Below are 22018 nucleotides of genomic sequence, written 5' to 3'. Positions count from 1 at the left end.
CTTTGGCTCAGGTCATGATTTCATGGTTCGTGGGTTCGAGCCCTACATCGGGCTCTGTGCTGACAGCACAGAGCCTGGAGCCTAGTTCAGATTCTGTGTGTGTGTGTCTCTTTCTCCATAGTAAATAGACTTTAAAGAAATCTTTTTAAATAAATTAGATCCTCCAGTAACTAGAAAATACTTTCTCCAAATAATTTTCTTAACACTGTCTTCCAAATAATCATAATGATCTTCTCACTTGTGCTATCCTATACTCAGGAAAGAGTCAGTAGGCAGTTGTAAAATGTGTAGACCCTATGAGATTCTCCTAGTTAAAATGATGTCACTAACATGGCAGGTGAAGTATGTGATCTATGTCTCCACATTAAGGGAGAGTCAAAGGAGGAAGAAATCTAGGCCTGATCAAAACATCTCAGGTTATGAGTCCTGAAATTTCCTAATTTCAATATATTTTGGAAGCTTGAACCGTTGGTCGTTTCCTGAAGGAGGAAGAAGAGATTCAAGATCTATTTAGCGATTAAAAGGATGTGATGATGAATTAAAAGGGGGAGGTGGTGAGGAAAGACAGAGAAGGAAGGAAAGGAAGGGAAGGGAGAGAAATACTCCAAGAACAGCAGGTGGGACTTTTGCAACAGCCATGCATTCCTTTGACATGGGGGCACTTTGAAGAGGCACCTTCTGCCAGTAGGTGTGTGGGTGAGTAGGGTGGAAAAGGTCTAGAATAGATCTTGAAACTGTCAAATCTATAGATGATTATCTGGCTCACAGATCATATTTGTTGAGACCATACAATAATGACCTACTCATGAAAATCTAAGTTTCTGGCTTCTTATGAAAATTTGGAAGATCAGTCACATGGGTCCCACCTTCTCAGAAGCCAGCCACAGGCTTATTCTAAGTGATGGCTGTGCCCTCAGATAGGCACTCATCTGTTCTAATCCTCACTGTCCCTCATCCAGCCACTGCACTCGATTCCATTATACATAAGCATGTGAATCTGTGACTCTAAGTCTACAACATGGAGTCCAGAGGGCCCTTCCTTGTGAGATGGGATGCTGCTCAGTTCCTGAATGGTTGAATAAAGCCAATTAGATCACGATGATAACAATAATAATAACAATGACAATAATAAATAAAACATGGAGTCCAGCAGCAAGACCGAGGCTACACTGGAGGGGATGACACAAGGGCATTTCTTTGGGAAATGAAGGGAGGAATGAGCAGGAAGATACCTGGGAAAGTGAAGATAAGCTTGGCTCATTTGTCGACTGTGCCTGGGAATGATTTTACCAAACAATGAAAAACCTTGGAGAACAACTCTCTGGGCACAGCAGAATCCCTCACCCCAGGGACACTGGCCGTGTCCAAATTACTAGAGCACCTTCTACCAGAAGAGCCGAGGGCCGAGGCAAATTTATTCCTGAAAGGTTTGCACTGGTACACACTTCGGCTTGTCCAATTACCAGGACAATGTGAGTGTGGCTCTATGAAAAGCCACGGTGAGCAAGGAAATCCTATGATCTGAAAGAGCATGTTTGCCTAGAGTGGGAAAGCCTGGCCTCCCCAGTGCAGGAGCTTGTAAAAGACACCAGAAGAACACATGGAACCGAAAAGCAGCGCCTGCATTCACTTGAAGGCATTAACACTGAAGGACTTGCTGTTATACTTTGTTTTTTAGGAAAACATTCTGTAGGAAATGCCCATTAAGCATCCCCCTAAGTTTCATTCCCCCCAGGGTTTGGCATACTCTAAATGGCTGCGCCTGAGGCCAGTGTGCCCCGGGGACTGGGTCCCAGGGCTGTGTCCCATCAGCATCACAACAGCACTAACAGCAGCCTTTGCGGGAGAAGGGGCTCTGCTCCAAGCTCTGCCACCTTCCTATTCCACCTCTGCTCACCCTGGCTTGTTAACACCCTTCCTCTTCTTGGAGGAGAAATAAATCATTTAGGTGTATACATTATGAATGTGGTTATGTTTAAAAAAAAAAAAAGGAAAGAAAAACACACATGTTAACGAGAATGGGAAAGTCTCAGTAGAAATAAGGATAGCAATTGTAAGGAAGGATTCTTTTCTGAAGGAAGTACTTTTAAATATCTGTTACATAATATTTTTTATTAAAATATTCAAAACTTGAAAAATAGTTTCGAAACGTTTCTTGTTTTCTGACACTACCTCAGCTCTTTGATTTGAGCTATTAAGAAGTATTACGTGGAAACATGCATTCATCTGGTTGGTCAATAATTTACCTTTTGCTTGCTGGAATATAGTGGGGAGTGTGAATGTTCAAGAGTTGGCGGTTGCTTTCAATGACAATGTGGCTTACTCGGGAAGAGAAATGTTCCTGAAAAGCTGTAAGAAAGGCAGTCTGAATGAAGTTTGGCCTAGAGAATTGTAAAAGTGTACTATCAGGGTTGAAGAGAAGGCAAGAACGAGTCCAGTGATTCCAGTGAGCTTCCGAAAAAGGGAGCATTTAGGCTGGGCCTGGAAGGATAAGCAAAGTCTCACTAAATCAACAAACACAAGTGCGTGCTCCACTCCAGGCTCCATGCTGGACACCCTCACAGATGACAGATTACTGGTGACCAAGTTGGGGATAGGGTTGGGAGAACAGGGTTTACTGTGGAAGGCCAGGGATGAGGGTTGGGGAGGGGGAGGGAGGGAGATGGGATGGTGGCAGGATAAGTGGTTCTAGTCAGAGGAAACAGGTAAGACCAAGAGGGATTTCATTTTGGATTAAACACAGGAAAGAACAATTCAATGATATAATGAGAGCACTAAAAATGTTCAAACTTTGATCTAATAATTCCATTTCTGAGAATTAATCCTTAGGAAATAACCCGAAAGATCAAAAAGTTTCAATGCATAAAGATTTTCACTGAAACACTAGTTTCCATAAAAATCTGATTATGTGGGTGCCTGGGTGGCTCAGTCGGTTAAATGTCTGACTTCAGCTTAGGTCATGATCTCACGGTCTGTGAGTTCAAGCCCCGCGTTGGGCTCTGTGCTGACAGCCCAGGGCCTGGAGCCTGCTTCAGAGTCTGTGTCTCCCTCTCTCTCTGCCCCTCCTCTGCTCATGCTCTGTCTCTCTCTGTCTCAAATTAAAAAACATCAAAAATTTTTGAAAAAAAAAAATCTGATTATGGGTGCCTGGGTGGCTCAGTTGGCTAAGCCTCCAACTCTTGGTTTCGGCTCAGGTCATGATCTCGTGGTTCATGAGTTTGAGCCCCGCATCAGGTTCTGTGCTGACAGCATGGAGCCTGCTCGGGATTCTCTCTCTCCCTCTGCTCCTCCCCTACTCATGCATGCATGTTCTCTCTCTCTCAAAATAAATAAATAAACTTAAAAAACATCTGTTTAAAATAGTATCCTCTTTCCATCATTTTCTCTTCCCTTGTATCGCTTTATTTTCTTCACAGCACTTACCCTGTTACATCTCACTGCATAATTGAATAGAATTGTATAGCACACAGGCATACTGCAATTTTAACAAAGTGAAGGTTTGTGGCAGCCCTGCATTGAGCAAATCTGTCGGAGCCATTTTTCCAAGTGTTTTTGCTCATTTGGTGTCCCCGTGTCAGATTTTGAGAATTCTTGCGATATTTCAAACTCTTATCTTATTATTATAGTTGTTATGGTGATCTGTGATCAGTGATCTTCGATGTTACTACTGTGACTGTTATTGGGTGCCAAGAAGCACACCCATCTAAGACAGCAAACTTAATAAATGTTGTGGGTGTTTGGACTCCTCTTTCCCCCGACTCTCTCCATCTTGTCAGGCCTCCCTATTCCCAGAGACACAACAATATGGCATTAAGTCAATGAGTAACCCTACAATGGTCTCTAAGTATCCAAGTACAAGGAGTGAAAAGTACATGTCTCTCACTTGAAATCAAAAGGTAGAAATGACTGAGCTCAGTGAGGATGGCATGTCTTTATTAAGCTTAGTAAGATAGCCAAAACCCAGGCCTCTGGAGCCAGTCAACCAAGTTGTGAATGCAAAGGATAAGTTGGGGTTTTTTTATTAAAAAAAATATTTTTTAATTTTATTTTGGGAGCGACAGCATGAGCCAGGGAGAGAGGCAGAGGCACAGAGAGAGAAAGAGACAGAGAGAGGGAAAAAGAGAGAATGAGAATCTCAAGCAGGCTCCAGGCCCAGTGCAGAGCCCGTTGTGGGGCTCAATCCCACAACCCTAGGATAGCGACCTGAGCCCAAATCAAGAGTCAGACACCCAACCGATGGAGCCACCCAGGCTCCCCAAAAGGAAAAGTTCTGGAAGAAAACTGAATGTGGTCTTCCAGTGAACACATGAATGGTAAGAAAGTGAAAACAGCCAAATTGTTGATGGAAAAAGTTTTAGCGGTCTGAATGGAAGCCCAAACAGGCCAGAACATATGCTCTGAAGCCAAATGCTAACTTAGAACAAAGCTCTAACTCTTTTCAATTCTGTGAAGGCTAAGAGAGGTGAGGAAGCCGCAGAAGAAAAGTCTGAAGCTAGTAGGCGTTGGCTGGTGAGGTTTAAGGAAAGAAGCCATCTTTATCACAGAAAAGTGCAAGTTGAAGCGGCAAGTGCTGATATAGAAGCTGCAGCAGGTTAACTGGAAGAACTGGCTAAGATAGTTAATGAAGGGGACTCCACTAAACACCAGATTTTCAATGTAGGCCAAACAGCCTTCTATTAGAAGAAGATGCCATCTAGGACTTTCATAGCTAGAGAGGAGAAGTCAATCCTGGCTTCAAAGCTTTAAAGGACAGGCTGTGGCTCTCTTGTTAGGGCTAATGCAGCTGGTGACTTTAAGGTGAGGTCAGTGCTCATTGACCATTCCGAAAATTGTAGGGTCCCTAAGCATTATGCTGAATCTACTCTGCCTGTGCTCTATCAGTGGAACAACAAAACCTGGCTGACAGCACCCCTGTTTACAACATGGTTTATTGACTATCTTAAGCCCACTGTTAAGACCTACTGCTCGGGGAAAAAAATATTGCTTTCAAAATATTACTGCTCATTGACAATGCACCCGGTTACCCAAGAGCTCTGATGGACATGGACAATGAGATTATGTTTTCACGCCAACTAACATAATATCCATTTTGCAGCCCATGGATCAAGGAGCAATTCTGACTTTCAAGTCTTATTGCTTAAGAAATACATTTTGTAGGAGTGCCTGGGTGGCTCCGTAGGTTGTTTCCGACTTCAGCTCAGGTCACGATCTCACAGTTCATGGGTTCGAGCCCTGCACTGGGCTCTGTGCTGACAGCTCAGAGTCTGGAGCCTGCTTCTGATTCTGTGTCTCCCTCTCTCTCTGCCCCTCCCCTGCTCATGCTCTCTGTCTCTCAAAAATAAATAAATGTCAAAAAAAAAAAAAAAAAAAAAAGAAAATACACTTTGTAAAGATACAGTGGCCATAGATGGTGATTCCTCTGATGTATCTGGACAAAGTAACTTGAAAACTTTCTGGAAAGGATTCACCATTCTGAGGCCATTATGAACATTTGTGATGCATGGGAACAGATCAAAACATCAACATTAACAGGAATTTAAGTGAAGTTGATTCCAGCCCTCATGATTTTTTAGTGGAGGAAATCACTGCAGATGTGGTGGAAACAGTAAGAGAACTAGAATTAAATGTGGAGCCTAGAGATGGGGCTGAGTTGCTGCCAACTCACGAGAAAACTTGAATGGATGAGGAGTTGCTTCTTATGGATGAGCACAGAAAGTGATTTCTTGAGAAGGAATCTACTCTTGGTGAAGAAGCTGTGAAGATGGTTGAAATGATGACAAAGGATTTAGACTATTTTATTTTCTAATTCAGAGGAGAGCGAGAGTGAATAGGGGTAGGGGCAGAGGGAGAGAGAATCTTAAGCAGGCTCCGTGCTCAGCAGAGAATCTGATGCAGAGCTTGATTCCATGACCAGGGATCATGACCTGAGCTGAAATCAAGGTCGATGCTCAACCAACTGAGCCACCCAGGCACCCAAGAATTTAGAATTTTATATAAACTTAATTGATCAATCAGCAGGGTTTGAGAAGACTGACTCCAATTTTAAAAGCAGCTGTACTGTGAGTAAAATGCTATCAAACAGTATCACATGCTACAGAGAAATTGTCTGTGAAGAGTCAATCGTGCAGCAAACTTCATTGTTGTCTTAAGAAATTGCCACAGCCACCCCAGCCTTCAGCAACCATCACTCTGACCAGTCAGGAGCCATCAACATTGAGGCAAGACCCTCCACCAGCAAAAAGATTACAATTTGCTGAAAGCTCAGATATAGCTTATACTTTATACAAATGTTTTATTTAGTCAGGGTAAATTTTTTAAAAAGCAAACCAAATTATGCATATTGTACCATCACAAAAACATTTTTTAAAAGCCCCCAAACCAGAAGGAAACGTATTAAAGGATTTACAGTGAATTTTTTTCTTTAGGTAGCAAAAATGCGGTTGTCTTTTATCTTTCAGCTTTCTATCCTATAGGTTTTCCAATTTTCCGTACTGAGCTTGGGATTTTTCAAATAGGGAAAAAACACAAAACTTTAAAGAATCTTAACAAGAAAGTAATCAGGTGAGAACAGGTCACATTAGGCCTTAAGTGCTAGATTAAGTCGCGTGTGAGTTATCCAGCATGGAAAAGCTACTTGTGATTTTTAAGGCATCACAGAGATGCTGCAGAAACAGAAACGGGGTGTGGAAGAGGGGTGAGAAAGGGATTGAGGCTGGAGACAGGGAGGCACAGGAGAGGACCGCGCTGGTCCAGGTACAAAATGGTAGGCAAGGATTGAGCGGTGTGTGGGCAGGAAGAGTGAGCTAATGTGAGAAAGGCTGAAAACTGGTGACTAATTCAGTACGGAAGAAGAAGGAAGTGGAAATGATCTGGGGCTTTCCTTAACTAGAACAGTAGTATAGTTGGTGGCATGTGTTTCTTTGTTGGGCCCTAAGGCAGAGCTCTGGCGTGAACACCCTTCCACAACCTGTTTTCCAGTTGAGAAGCTAACTTATTTTCTTCAATGTTGCAAAATGTGGATGATAATTACCACCTCTGTCAGATTGCAAGGGAGAGAAAGCAAAACAAATCAGAAACTCCTTTCCAAAGCTGAAGGCCGATCACAAGCTTTAGCAATGCCCAAGAGGCATCCCTGCTGAGGCAGCATGTAGCAGGAACGTGACAATTCAGTTACGTCACCCAGTAGGTCCAACACACCATATACAATTGATTAACTCCTGCAAAACTCGGTGAACGTTTCAGATAAAACGGAAATTATTATCCCTACAGGAGAAACTGACAGGCTTTCTTCCTTGATTTGGAACAACGATAGGCGGAGTTTTGTGGTAATTGCTATGAACTACAACACCACTTCCTTCTTGGGGACACTAGTATTTCCAAATATTTTCTTATAATGTGCACAGGTAATGTAACATCAAGAAATTCTTAGACCACAAGCCTTTGTTAAAGTACAGAGTTACACATACTGAAAATTATCCTTAAAAATACTTTGTAGCATCAGAATTATAGGCTCCATCTTCCTAAGTCATTAGTAGCAGCACTAAATCCTGTTTCCTGAGTCACCAAACTGGTAGCTAATAGGTCCACCCCCAAACAAGAGGAACCTTGACAGTGCAGGCACCATGAGGTGATATTAGCTATCTATTGTAGAGAAGAGCTCTTACACCCAAATTAAAGACGAATCTAAGACCAACTGGCCAGTTTTACAGAAAATAATATACAAGGAGTGAAGGGGGAGGGGGGGCAAGAGCCATGCAACAGATTTGTGGCCTCACATACCTGGCATCAAGGAACCTTGATCTTAAAATCATAACTGCTTCACAAGTGCTTTGTTTGAGCTGCATCTGAATGGAACTAAATTTTCGATGGATGATGCCCACCATTCTTTCAATTTCTTTTGGGGAAATGGGACGTGTTCTACTCTGCTCTCGGAGAAGGTTCATCACATGTGTAGTGAATTCATTACATGCCTGTAAAGGGGAAAAAAAGTCACTCCTTAGGAATCTGGTATTTTAGATTATCACACCCAAACATTAACATCTAAATTTCCACCTCATTTGCAATTGCCAGTGGTGTTATGCAGTGGGTAGGGTAAAATGAAAACTAAGACACTTGTCAAATGGCAGCGGTAGTTAGATGGGGCAGCAAAGAATTCTGAAACTACGAATGGCCTGGACATGCAAAGGAGGCATATCGCACTCAACTGTCCTTCCCCTCACCCTTTTCCCAGTTCCAAAATGAGGTTTTCCCACTGGAGGATATGCTCTACCAACTCCTATGGATAAGTAGGAATATATGTTTATAGTCAATACTAAGCACCTCTTATTTTCTCTGGGGTTCCACATTTATTCAACAAATGTTTACAGAAGGACTATGGAGTGCAAACTCTTCCCGATGCTCTTCCCGATGCTCTTAAGGTATAGAGAAAGGAGCAAGATGTGGACCCGGCCTTTACTATGATAAAATAAATATATAAAAAATTCTCAAGGCGGTCTTTCCAAAGTGTCACAGGAAGATGTGAATAAGTGTTTCCTAAGTTCCAAGGAAGGAGTGTCCTCCTGTGGAGGCAGAGATCACAGCAGGCTTCATGGCACAGTGACATTTGGGCTTTAAAGAATAGGTAGGATTTTTGAAAAGTGGATAAAGATGGAAACTAGGAAGAATGTGAGGCACAAGAAAAACCACGGAAATAATATGCAGCAAGTTCAGAGGATGAGAGAGAGTATGTAGAGAAGAAGAGGGGATTCAGATCCATCCTGGCATGTAAAGGGCCTTGGACGTCAAGCATGCCAATGTCCCAGTAAAATTTAGCTATGGTGTTGGCCTTATCCATAGATATGGGCCATCCGTGGAAGATGGGTAAAGCAGCTCAACTCTTCAGGGGACGTGCAGCAGGAAAAGAAGGATCAGAGCTGGGTCTCGAGCTTCTAAGTGAACAATCCTCAGCCCTTCTTTTCAGTTCACCTATATTCTTTTAGACCTATAAAACCAAGTAACGGGGCCCACGCTGAAATCTAGTACTGCTTTGGTAAATAAAGCATCAGTTTACACCCTTGAATAAAAAACATCTTCTGGCATTTTCATTAAAAAGGCATGACGGGAGATTCTGCATCTTACTGTACAGATGCCCCTGGTAGGGCGAGCAGACAGAACAATCATTGATCACCGCAAGACACAGTTTGAAGCTATAATAATGTCCACTTCCCTATAGATACCCTGAACATGGCTCACATATAGCACATGATGGTTTTTCTAACTGCTCATTAGAGAACTAACCTTTCAAGTAAGTTCACTGGGTGTTGCAGTTACTCTAAGCTTTTAGGGAGCTTTTCTATAAATATTTCTAAGGTGAAGTAAAATGAGTCTTGCTTATCAATGAAAGGATTTTGGGGGGTATATCTTAGGTCTTAAGCAATTTAAGTGAGCATGTTACACTTATGGGATTCTTTGGAGTGTAGAATTATGCATTGTACACAGTGGGCATCTAATAAACATCTATTGATTGGTCAGCCGTATTACGATTTGAGAGTAATGTTGATTAATATCTGTAAATACATTGTCCCTGAACTATATGTGAGGGATTCTTAACTTGGAGTCCATGGATAAGTTTAGAATGTCTAGGAGTCCCTGAAATCTTATCCAAGTTGTGTGTGCCTGTGTAATACCTGAAGGGACAACTGTGGAGTTTTGTTTTCAGATTCTTAGCCAGTTTATAACTAAACAAGGCTACGAACTATTGTCCTAGGTTACGACATAGTAAAATGTCAAGGAACTGTGTAGCTCTAAAACCAGAAGTTCTATCTTTAAGGAAACCAATATAAAAACAGACTTAAGACTGTCCCCCATTATATTACTTTATCTATCTTAGGCCAAACTGAAAACAAGTGGTCATCCTGACAAGAAATATATGTACTTATTTTTTCTTGTGCTTTCTCTAAAGAGATGTTCATATAATTTCAAAATGATATAACTTGACAAACTCTACCCCTCAGTTTTGTTACCAATAAAATGAAGAAAATTAGACTAGAACTATGTCCCTACGATGGGATCAGAAAGTATGTACTTCTATAGCTAGTTCCAGAGAATGTTAATACATGGTCCCAAAATATAGTATATTTGGAAAATGCAGAGTTAAGCAAAATTTTTTAAGCTTTTTTTTTTTTTTTGCAAGACTCCTCAATACTAACACAGCAATGTGCACAATAAATCTTCAAGGGGGAATGGTATAGCCAACTTTTCCCAAATAAATTTGGTTATAAAACCTCTTTTCTCTAGAGTAGTGCTGTCCAAAAGAAATATATCGCAAGCCACATATAAAATTTAAAAAAACCTCTCATAGCCACATTAAAAAAATAAAAAGAACCAGGTGAAATTAATTTTAAAAATATATTTTACTTAACCCAATATATGAAAACTATGAACACTTCAACACATAACCAATATTTAAGAAACACAGTTAGTGACGTATGTTACATTATCTCTTTTGGTTCATTTTCTAACCCGGTATGTATTTTACATTTATAGCACATCTCAACTGATACTAGCCAGATTTCAAGTGCTCGACATCTACATGTGGCTAGTGGTAACCGTACTGGACAGCACAGCTCTATAGCATCTTGGGGACCAATGTGCTAAGAAAAACTCTTTGGGAAACCGAATACTAAGTAATCTTTGATGCTTCTTTGTTTATCCTTCACCACCCTGCATTCACACAAACACACGCAAAGAGAAAGTTTCATTTATGAATGTCCTTGGTGAAGCAAGAGAAATTATTCATCTTATTATATCCCAGCCCTTCACTAGGTCGTTAATATTCTGTGTGACAAAATGGGAAACAAACAAAAAGCACTCTACTGCATATCAACAGACAGTTACCTTGAGAAAAAGCAGTTATGTGATTGTTGAAGTTGTGAGCTACAGCTGCTTTTTTCATGGAACACCATTTTTTTTTTTAAAGCAAAACCAACAAATTCTGATTATTCAGACTTGGGTATTTGGCAGATGCCCTCAAAAATGAACAAACTGTGCTTGTCACGTAAAGGTAAAGAGCTGACAGTAGTGTCTGTCATAATGAATTTGAGCTTTCAAGTGAAAATTAGAATTTTGGAAAACTTGCATCCACCACTGTTAGCTTAACAGTTTCTCAGTGGACTTTCTGATTAGTTTGATGTTGATACTAATAAACATATTTTGGTATTATGTAATGAAATGTGTCAACACTGGAAGATATACGTAACTCAGTGAACCAATACCTTCCAAATGATCAGTGCATGATGTTACAAAAATATTCATAGGTAGAAGATGCATTCCAAGTGCATATTAGACCAATGGATTTGAAAGGAACAGAGTACAAAGAGTTAATTGATATGGGTTCAGACTCTGCACTGTAACTAACCTTTAAGAAATTACGGCTTGCCGAGTTTTGGTGTAGTATCAAAGAAGAAAATCCACAACTATCTGAAAATGCTATTACCACTACTGCCTTTTCCAATGACATATTTGTGTGAGGCCAGATCCAGATGTTCTTTGTATTATTTCAACCACAATGACAACAGATTGACTGCAGAAGCACATTTAAGATCCAGGTGACTTCTATTGAGCCCAACATCAAAGAGTTTGCAAGAATATAAAAAAAATGTCATTCTTCTCAATAGATGCTGAGGCTTTTGGGAAAATAACAGGTTTTTACAAAAATGGTATTTAGGTTAACATATAATGATTCATTATTGCTATTTTAAGATTAATGAATGAATCCTTTTAATATTTCTGAGTTTTAATTTCTATTATAATAAATGTTGACAGATATAATCCACCAAACAAAAGCTCTTGGGGGTCTCCAATAAGTTCTAAGAGTCTAGGTCTAGGTCTTAAGACCAAAAGGCTGGAGTACTGCTGCACTGGAGTATGGAAGCGTTTGTAATTTGCACACAGAACATTGCAAATTCCTAAAAACCTAGCTTGCACATTATAGTAACATATAGCTTTGACAGGGTGTACGTCTTGATAAATAATTCAAAACTCCTATGTGAATGATCCCTGAGATGCAAGCTCTCTTACGTTTTTCTCTGGCTGCATTTTAATCTCTCCAGAAAGAAAGTTTGCCTATGGTTTCTAGGAAGCATGTGAGGGAAAAAAAGGGTTAAAAGCAAAAAGTTTCTGCATCTAAAAACTCATAATTTCCTAAAACATTTGCTGAATGTCTCACAACTTATTAAGTGAACTCATCTATGAATGCAAATGCTGATTAGCAATTTGGCAATAGCCCAACATTCACAGAATTCACATAGCTTTTCTTTAAACCAGTAGTTCATACATGATTAATTAGAACATCTCATTTATGTAGTGTGCACTTTAGCTCATTACTCTAAGTAAAATTCGTTAAGTATTTACATTTAGATAATTAAAATCTGGGTACACCCTTAAGAAAGATGCATACACTTTAGGCAAAGTGATTTTTTTCCTTTATACCACTGAAAGTAAATTACAGCCTCATTTACAGCATCATCTGTACCAGTTTCAGAGCAGAGCACAGTACTGCCTCATCTTCTATTCCTTAAAAGGTATACATTTTTTAAGCAGATAAATGCAGTAAGAATGATCAAATGATTGCAGAGTTGTTTTGAAGGGCCACCCAACCACATACTAGCATCGATGCCGTTTATAATGTGGGATGCTCATTTATCACAACCTCAATCACACTTACAAGACTAGAGTATTAAAATAGACATTGGAGAAATTTTTCATTGCCTTATTATTTTTCCAGGTGAAATTATCAGTTAAAAAAATTTCTGGTCAATGTCCACAATACAAATGTAGTAACACCTTGGTTAATTAGAATATTTAGGAAACGAGAGTTTCGACTCCTTGAATTTTCTGAGCTAAAGCAATGGCAGAAGCCTCTTTTTCTTTTTATCCAGATGTTGAAACTATCTAGGATGCATTTTTGCTTGTGTTTTAAAACACACATTGCAAGAACATAGTTAACTGAACATAAAGTATGAAAAGATCTGCCTGATAAAAACATTTTCAATCAATTCTTATTATGAGCCTTTCTCCTTGTCATTGGTTCCCTTCTCCTTAAAAACCCAAAACCAGTGAAGGATTTGAACTATTCGGATAATGTTTTTAATGATATTTATTGGCTAGTAAAACTGTCTCCTCAATATCCATACATATTTCATTTACACTCAAAGTTTTCAGAGTGCCGAGTTAAAGTTTTGTGGCGGTGTTTTTCAGTTGTGAATTCAAGACTCAATCCCTTTCTTGCCTGTAAATTCACATCAACAAATGTAAAAATATAAAATCAGACAGTGAGCAAGCACTGACTTTAGAGGAAGCTTTAAAATGGGTAAGTGATCAGATCTAACAACCGAATTGGTCTTTTGTAACCATGTAGAGAAGCTGACTGTAGTCAACAGATCATGATACCCCCATTCTAAAATCCACTTTTCAAAGAGAATAAATCTCTATTAAAAGTTATTGCCTCTCAAATTTGCATGCATCCATTTTCTAGACGTCTTTATAACCTTGCAAGTAACTCTGGTCCAATATCATAGATTTTGTATTTATGGAATGTTTATTAAATCAACAAATTCTTCTTGTTTTGGATAAAAGTCAACACCTAAAGATTTTTCCTAATCCAAGTGGAATGAGACAAATATGTGTAAGGAGCAGCCACAAAGATGAAATATCTACTGTACCTCAACACTTCTTACCTAATTACATGATTTAGGAACCTATCTCATAAGGGTTTCATAAGGATTATATTATACATGCTAAGGTCTTTGCACAGAGCCTAGGACGTAATTAATATTTAATAAATGGCAGTTATTGTTGACAATGAAAATGGCAATTTTATGAAATTCATATTTTGTATATGTTAGCTATTCTGCAAGCAGTCCCTACTCTGATTACCTAATACAGTTAATATAGTCAGGACTTCCCACTTCCTGAATTATACAGACAGAAGCTGAAAACAAAAGAGTATTCACATATTAAAACAAATCATTTGATTAATCAAGTTTGTGGTCAAAGAGACATTTGGTACATAGAGCTAATAATGCAGAAACTCGGAGGGAAAAAAGGGGAACATTCAAACACACTTTCCCGCCAAGGAAAAGACCCAGCATGAAAGCTGACAAGAAGTAAAACCTTTCCCTTGGAGCAATCGGTGACAAAGCCTTGCTTTCGAAAATGAAATATAAAGTTTCCATCAGATAGTACCCTTTTGTCTGTCCGGCCTCTTAAGCTACACAATCTCTCATGTAATAACATCAGTATTTTTTTTTAACCTGATAAAAATAAAACTCCTTTACAAGCAAAGGAGATTTTGCCAGCAAATGTAAGCACATAATGTTGAGATCCTCGAAAAGCACAAGGACATGCTTTTACCATGGTTTAGGCTCCACACTCAATTTCCATTCCTCCCACGATTAAGTCCTTGCAGTCTGAAAGTCCTGTAGTAGCTAAACATTACCTGGTTAGTCTTGGGCACATTTGGTGTACATGCTTGCTTCCAGTGCTTTACCTGATTTGAGGTGAATTCAAAAGACATCTGTGAACTCGGGAAGCAGGTTCCCAGATGCTCGGGGAGGGTTGGGACCCTTACAACACTTTCGCCTTCAGCAAAAATGTATTTCAATATAATTATAGTAGATAGCTTTCAATATGTCATCTCTATTATAGCAGCTGTAAATTATGAAGTGAATTGCCTGTGTACAAGCATTTCTTCTGGTACAAGCAAAGTGGGAGAGCGGCACAGGGCATGATGTATCTTTTTCTTTTTAACTGAGAGCAAATGTCTAAGTCAAATTTCATTTGCAAAAACCATGTGTCCATTTCCCTTTGGAAGAGAGGCGGAGGAAGCCAGAAGACCCTCAGTTCTTAAAATCAGGCTTCCCAGGACCCTAGGCTCAAGTTCATTAGGAATTCACTTATTCTAATAGTTGGGCCCTTACTTGTAAGGCTATATTTGAAAGGTAGTGTAAAAGCATTTTTCAAAACTTGTAGCTAATCAACAAAAAGACAAAGAAGAAACCGGTTTTTTTTTTTTTTCATAGCCAAAGAGGGAAGCAATGTACCCCAAACGAAGTGTTGTAAGACAGGAGCTGCAAACTCTGGAAAATTATATATTCCTGTTGGGTGTCAGGATCAACAAGAGAAGAATAAAATAGTTTTGTTTCGTTTTGGGTGGTAGTAATATTCAAGAACCTTACTATACTATATATTCTGTGCCTAATATTTCAAAAGTGTGTATAAGTGAATTTAGATGGTTATCATCAAAAATCATTTTATCTGAGCCTATGTAACGAAGACATATGATCAAAGGATATTTTCTGGAGGGAAAAAAGGACAGGATTTTAAAGACGGTACCATTCCTGAAACACACACATAAAACTGAGCCTTGTGGCTTGGATTTAATTTTGCTCAAAGTGTAGCTCTCGTCTGCTTAGCTTTGTAAATGTGGCTGTGCTTATAAGGTACTTTAATTTACTGCAGTGGTGGTGTTTGTTAATTTTATGGCAATCTAAATCTAAACAGGCTTCAGATACATTTTCATTACAGCTTCGTTGCAAAACACAGTAGAGTGAATAGCTCTAAGATTCCAATGTAGTTTATTTCTCTCAGTAAAAGACTCAACACAATTTTCTGATGAATCCACTGCCTTAACATGTATGTTCTTCCTAATTACTAATAGGCTTCTGTCACTCAGAATACCTGTGTTCACTTTTAGGAGAAAAAATATGCTTTCTGGAAAGTGATTAAGATAGTTGTTTTTTCCAGCTGTATTCTGATCCCATTCTAAATGCAAGTCCACATGGGCAAATGAGAAACAACCAGAATGTACTGAATTATTTTCCAATTCTATATAAGTAGCAAGCATAATTCAATGGAAATGGAAGGTATATTGTCAGAAATTGATTTCAATACCTGATTTGGACACTAACCCATTGGACAAATCATTTAACTTGAGTCTCATTTTCTCATCTATAAAATAGAAATGATAATGCCATCTATTTTGGAAATGCCATCCCCTCATCTCACTTGGTTCTGCTTAGCCCTCCTCGTTGCTCCAAAGCATATCCCTAGGAGGTCTATCCCAGATAAAGCCTACAACTTGTATACCAAACACTTGTAAAAAGCAAACAAACAAACAAAAAAACAATTGACTATCTTCTGTTAAAACTCACTGATCTAGTAACTTAGGAACTACAGGCAGAAGAGCTATAAAATCCAGCCCCAAAGACAACTCAAGAGAAATAAATGCTGCTGTGTTGTTTCTAGAACTGAAAATTCAGAACCTACAGAAGAAAATCTGTAAACTTAAATTCTGTTATTCAGCCAACCAGTCATCACACTCCATCTATTTATTTGTTCATAATACTGCAGCGACTTCATGTCTGTATTTTTCCTTCCGAAAGTGTTGAAAATGAGCAAGGAAATATATACTTAAACGGTTTTTATTAGGTTACTGAATATATTGGGAAATAAGATTCATCATTATACTTTAAAACTCATTATTTCCCAATATGATATTTAATCCAAAAATTCCAAATATACATAGTATAGATTAACTTATGAAGAACTTGTGTGTATTCTCAAAGCAAAAGCAAAGAAATCCCCCTGGTGACAGTGACTAATGACAGCCTCACCTAACTTCCAGCAGGCCTACAGACGAAGTTGATGTGAAGAACCATGGCAGGAGACAGTAAGGAAATCACCTTAATTTCTGAGCCAAGAAAGTCGGGCCATTTGGTCCCTAATACTATATAGATCTTTCCACACAAGGTGACTGGTGGTATTTATTTAGTAAGTATGTATAGATGTATTTAACAAAGTTATGCGATTAAGATTATGCTACAAATTGGAATCATTTTCTTCTGTTTATGCTCAGGGCAACTTTTTCAACCATGACTTATTTTGTTTACTCTCAATTATTCATATGTCAAATCAGAAAGCTCCATTTTTTTGCATATACACACATAAGATAATTTTTCCAAAATTCTTATTTGCACATCCTCCACCAAAAATTCCTACCAACGAGACTAGAGATACAGTTTGAGACCCCAGAAAGTACTATTCAGAAAAAAAAACAAACCCATATCTTATAATATTAATTTATATTATATTTTAACATAAAGCTACATAAATTTTCTACCCTTCCTCAAAACACACTCACCTCTGGAACAGAATCCTACATTTACTTAATGCCACCACATCCAGAATACTTGAGAAGACAATGAAAAAAATAACACATACTACTGAAACTACGCAGGGAACTCAGAAAAAAAATCAGTAATAAAACTGACCAGGAGACCCACATCTTACTAAAGTGTTCCGACTTTAAGAAGTGCCTGACTGTACAGAGAAGTGTCTGTGGATGAAATGGTATGATGCCTAAGCCTTGCTTGAAAACACTCCACCAAAACCAGAACAAGGTAGGTAGGTAGGTAGGTAGGTAGGTAGGTAGGGGTGTGTGTGTGTGTGTGTGTGTGTGTGTGTGTGTGTAATAGGCAAAATAAGGTTGGCAAAATCCTGACATTATTTATCTGGGTGATGGATGTCCAGGCAGTGTCTTATTCTAGGTTGGGCTCTATAAAACTGCCAATACTGTTTTTGACCTAAAAACTTGGCAATTTCACAGGATTGAACTTAATAATGTTATCTTTCTTTTTGGACACATTTTTTTTCCTATAATAATGGTTTTTGGTTTTTTTTTTATTATCTGCTAGTGAGAAGTCTTCAAACTAAACAGGATTTCAGGTTTACTAACAACTAAAATATGTTTAAAACAAACTATCAACATTTTACCTTATTTCATTGAAGCTAAGACTTAACTTCTTTTTTCCCACCTTTTAACATCTCTGAAGTTTGGAAGCATTTTATAGTCAACGGCATGTTACAGTTAAATTGGGTAGCGTTACTTTTCCTTGGTGGTACATAAACAGTGACACAACTTAAAATCAAAGATGCCTTAGATTCAGTGAGGTATGGTTAATGTAAGTGCTGAGAATAGCATTTTTAATCTACACTCTCTTTCTAATCAGGAATTTAGCACACAATGCCTAGTATTCCCAGCCCGAGGTTACCTAGAATTATCCTGGGAGTCTCCTCTTCAGAGAGAAAGGCCAGAGCCTGCTTGCTTTGTGACGGTTAGCTCCCTCCCCTATATTCTGGCACAATCCATAAGAATTAATTCCCAGGAGGATCTGGAGCTCACAGCATAGGAGGAAGAGTTCACTGTGCAGCGCTTCCTCTGAAAGTTGTTAAAACTCATGAACAAGGCCAGTGTGTAAATGTTCATTACCCGAGCTTTGAAGGGCACCAAGCGGTGAGGTTAGAGGGGAAGGATGGTTGCAGGTGTGGTAGTAAAGGGTGCGTGAATGTGAGCAATGGGTAAAACGAAAACAAGTGAATGGGATAAAATAGGTTCAGCTTCACCTCCGAAATCTCAAAGGGACTTCATTTCATGAATCCAGAAATTCACTTGGGTTTTTGCATTGACCTTATTTATTTTGCTCTTCGTGTTAACACCTACCCCTCACAGCCCTCAGAATTGGTTAGTGCAGTCTAATGGAAGAGCAACAGAGGGTTTGTGCAGGACTATGAGAGTGGCGGCTGCTGACCTGTTCATATTTCTCCAGTTCTGTGTGATAGATTTGTCTGATCTGGGTCAATTTGGCTCTGTAATCTGAGTGTTCAATAGAGTTATCTGAAGAACCTCCAGAGGCTGCCGCGGCTGCAGCTGCTGCCGCCGATCCCCCACCTTTCTCAGGACCTGAAACCCCTTCTGCCAAAAGCATATTGTCCAGTCTCATTAGCTGGGGGTCGGGAGGGTCCTCCTCCTGGGCTCCTCTGATGCTGAGACCTTCAAGGAAAGAGAGAGACAGAGAGAGAAGAAGCGAGAAATAGGACAAATAGTGTGAGTATTTTGTTTATTTGAGAAAATGATCAAACAACATTAGTGCACTACAATTCATGCTGAGAATTTCTTTGTTCACATTTACCAATAAGCGTGAGTATGAAAATTCTTTGAGAGAATATTTACATGCATCCCAGATTTCCTAATATTACACCCTCTCAATTTATCCTAGATTGGATTGCTGGAAAAAGGTAACTGCGGCTCAGAATATTCTAATGTCAATCTTCCCAAATTTAGATGCTTTAAGCATAAAATGGGAAGGGGGTAAAAACTTTGGGATTTTGAGAGGACAAAAATAATTCCAAGGATGTCAAACAAACACGTCTAAAGGTAGTTATTCTGGTTTTTTTTTTCCTGTATGATTGGAAGAACAGAATCTAAAAATCCCATGGAATAATTCATTCACAAACTATATCCAAAAATTAGAAAATAAACAGAATTAGACGGGAGTCTCCATTGTATAATTTCAAGGGGAGAAGAGAAATTCATATGCTATGAAGTAATTAGCTATGCTTTAAAAGTATATATTATTGAAAAAAATATATACATATACTAGTGAATGAATTTGTTAAGCAATCTATGCAATCAGGACCCTAAATATAGTATTAAAAATGTACCATTGAAATGGCAATCCAGTGCTGGGCACAGTAGTCTCCATGTAATTTTGCTTTTAAATCAAGAACTTCCTAAGTGATGCCCAGTCAGCAACCTCATCTGAGAACTATAGATCACAGCTGACAATTCATAGGTTTAATCAGGTCACACAGGCTTTCTGCCAAGATGTTTTCAACAACACAGAAGACAAAGTTTTAAAATAATTATCATGGTATAAAAAGCACTGGAGTCATGACAGCTCAAAATCAGCGTTTTCATTAATGTGTAACATAATCTAAAATATCCCAGCCCAATTAACCTCTGTAAATCTGTTTAAAAGCAGGTTCCCCACACTTAGTTACAAGGCATCTTGGGGAAGGGGGAGGAGGGGAGTTGGCATCTTGCATGTCGGCATTTGGATGCTGCCTTTTTCCTCTGTGCCTGTTGTTGTTTATCCACAGTGGTGCACACTCTGTGTCTAGTGTAACTTACATGACAGTAACATCTATAAGCTGCCAAGTACTCAGCTGAGCACCAGCTCCGTGATTTTATATGCTAACCTAAAACTACCATCAATTCTTTTAAGAACAGATTTCATTCCTAGATGTCCTGAATTACACCCACAGCATGACAGAGCTCTTGCTTGTCTTAACTCAAACACACAACTTTAATTTCCTCCCCCAAAACACTTTAAAGCTGTCACTTTCATTTAAAAATATACTTCAGAATAATTTCAACTGGGTAATAAAACTAACTCACAATAATTTAAAATTATATCTGGTGCCTGTTCAGAGGTAAATAAATAAGGTTTGAAAACTGTAATATACTAAGACAATAAATTCATTTAGGGAACCAGAAAGTTAGATAACTCTCTAAATAAGATAAAATCAGTATCAACATTGCTGCTAATCAAAAATAGAAAAACGTGTATTTGCTATTTCTTCCAGATCTGGCAAATACTGGTTACACTGGTATTTTTAATTTAACATCTTTGATTTTCTTTCCATCCAAATCACTTTGTTAGATGTTAAAATCTCATGGCCTTGACACACTTGTAGTTCCACATACCAAGTGTTTTGTGCATCTGGCATGCAGTGAGGACTCACTGAGCAACGTCTTGTCTTACATTTGGACTCAGCTTCTAAGTTTCTCCTTCTTAAACTAAATGTTTGCTCACACTTTCATGTGTTCATTGTTTCTTTTTTCTATTTATACAGATACTGGTGCTTCTCCAGAAAAGGTGATTTTTTTTTTTATCTGCCCTCAAGATTCCTCCAGGTTTCTAGTTTTCCACCTTGTATGTAAATATATTGATCTTTTCCCTATGGATATTTGGTGAGGTTCTTTAATAGCAGATCAACATCCACAGTCAAAATTATTACACTTCCCTGCACAAGCGTGGCAAACAACATGTTCAGTGACTTAATACACAAGGAAGCAGACTATTAGGGAGACAGAAGAAGCAAATTCATCAGGAAGAAATGCAAAAGACATGACACTTTTATACATTCCTAATATGCATTCCTAATACCACTATACCAACAGGAAGCAATCCTTAAAGTCAGTAGTAGTGGACACAAATAAAAATAATTATAAGAATGTATTTTTAGCTGGTATAATATTTTCCCCTTGTGATGAATAATATCTCTTCTAAAATCATAACTAAATCAACACTTCAGTGTTTGCCTCAAATACAGGAAAAATGTTTGAATGCAATCCTTCTGCGTTTACTTTATAAATTATGTGCATCACATCTAATCAGAAAAATCATTTCCTAACAAAAAGTTCATACTCCTTTGGATGAAAAGTACTAAAGCACTGTATAATTAGGCAACATTGAGAAGGCTATTTATCAATTCTGAAGTCATTTTCATACCTATAGTTGGAAAAGTGAATCAAATTTCTTTCTCTACTAAGCAAAGTCATGATTACGGATCTTTAAATAGTTAATATCTAGTTTCCAAAATTGTTGTTAATTTGAATATTTCTATTCATATTACCTTACATTCAAGATTGCTATTTTATTCCTCGTCCCATCTATCTATTCACCCACTATTACTTAGCTTACTAACCTGCCAAAGTCACACATGGCTTCCAATTATAACACCTACTCCTCTGGGCACCTATAAACATTTTAATGAACCTAAATCTGCAAGGGCCAGAACGAATTTGACTGTGTAGTTACCAAAATATCTTGATATCTTCAGATTTAAAGTTGGAAAAACGGTAATTTAAAAATTGCTCATTCTTGTTTTTAATCCGAAACGCATATTAGAACATTTACAGAGATTTGTAAAGTTTTACATCTAGGTTCCTTGGTTATAACAGCATTATAAAGTTAAAAAACCACCACAGCCCTATTTGCAATCTACTTATAACCACAACATTCATTTCAGTATCCCTAAGATTTAGACAAATCATACAAACACAGTAAAACATTGTTTAACAATGAACTTGGCTTTGTTATAAGCCCACAGTTTTTGCATATCTTTCAGCAAATCC

General features: G+C 38.4%; 1 protein-coding gene across 3 annotated transcripts in view; it reads right to left on the bottom strand.

Annotated features, from left to right (window-relative positions):
• The window catches only part of PBX3 (PBX homeobox 3), a 221409-nt gene that overhangs the window by 39236 nt on the left and 160155 nt on the right, over nucleotides 1-22018 (bottom strand). For all 3 annotated transcript variants that reach the window (XM_043566213.1, XM_043566215.1, XM_043566214.1), the window contains exons 3-4: nucleotides 18627-18868; nucleotides 7780-7970 (exon numbers count right to left, since the gene is read on the bottom strand). In XM_043566213.1, coding sequence (XP_043422148.1) covers nucleotides 7780-7970; nucleotides 18627-18868 — 433 coding nt within the window. The remainder of the gene's footprint in view (nucleotides 1-7779; nucleotides 7971-18626; nucleotides 18869-22018) is intronic.

Source organism: Prionailurus bengalensis, chromosome D4, assembly GCF_016509475.1.
Source record: "Prionailurus bengalensis isolate Pbe53 chromosome D4, Fcat_Pben_1.1_paternal_pri, whole genome shotgun sequence".
NCBI lineage: Eukaryota > Metazoa > Chordata > Mammalia > Carnivora > Felidae > Prionailurus > Prionailurus bengalensis.
This window is presented reverse-complemented; position numbering and strand designations above follow the sequence as displayed.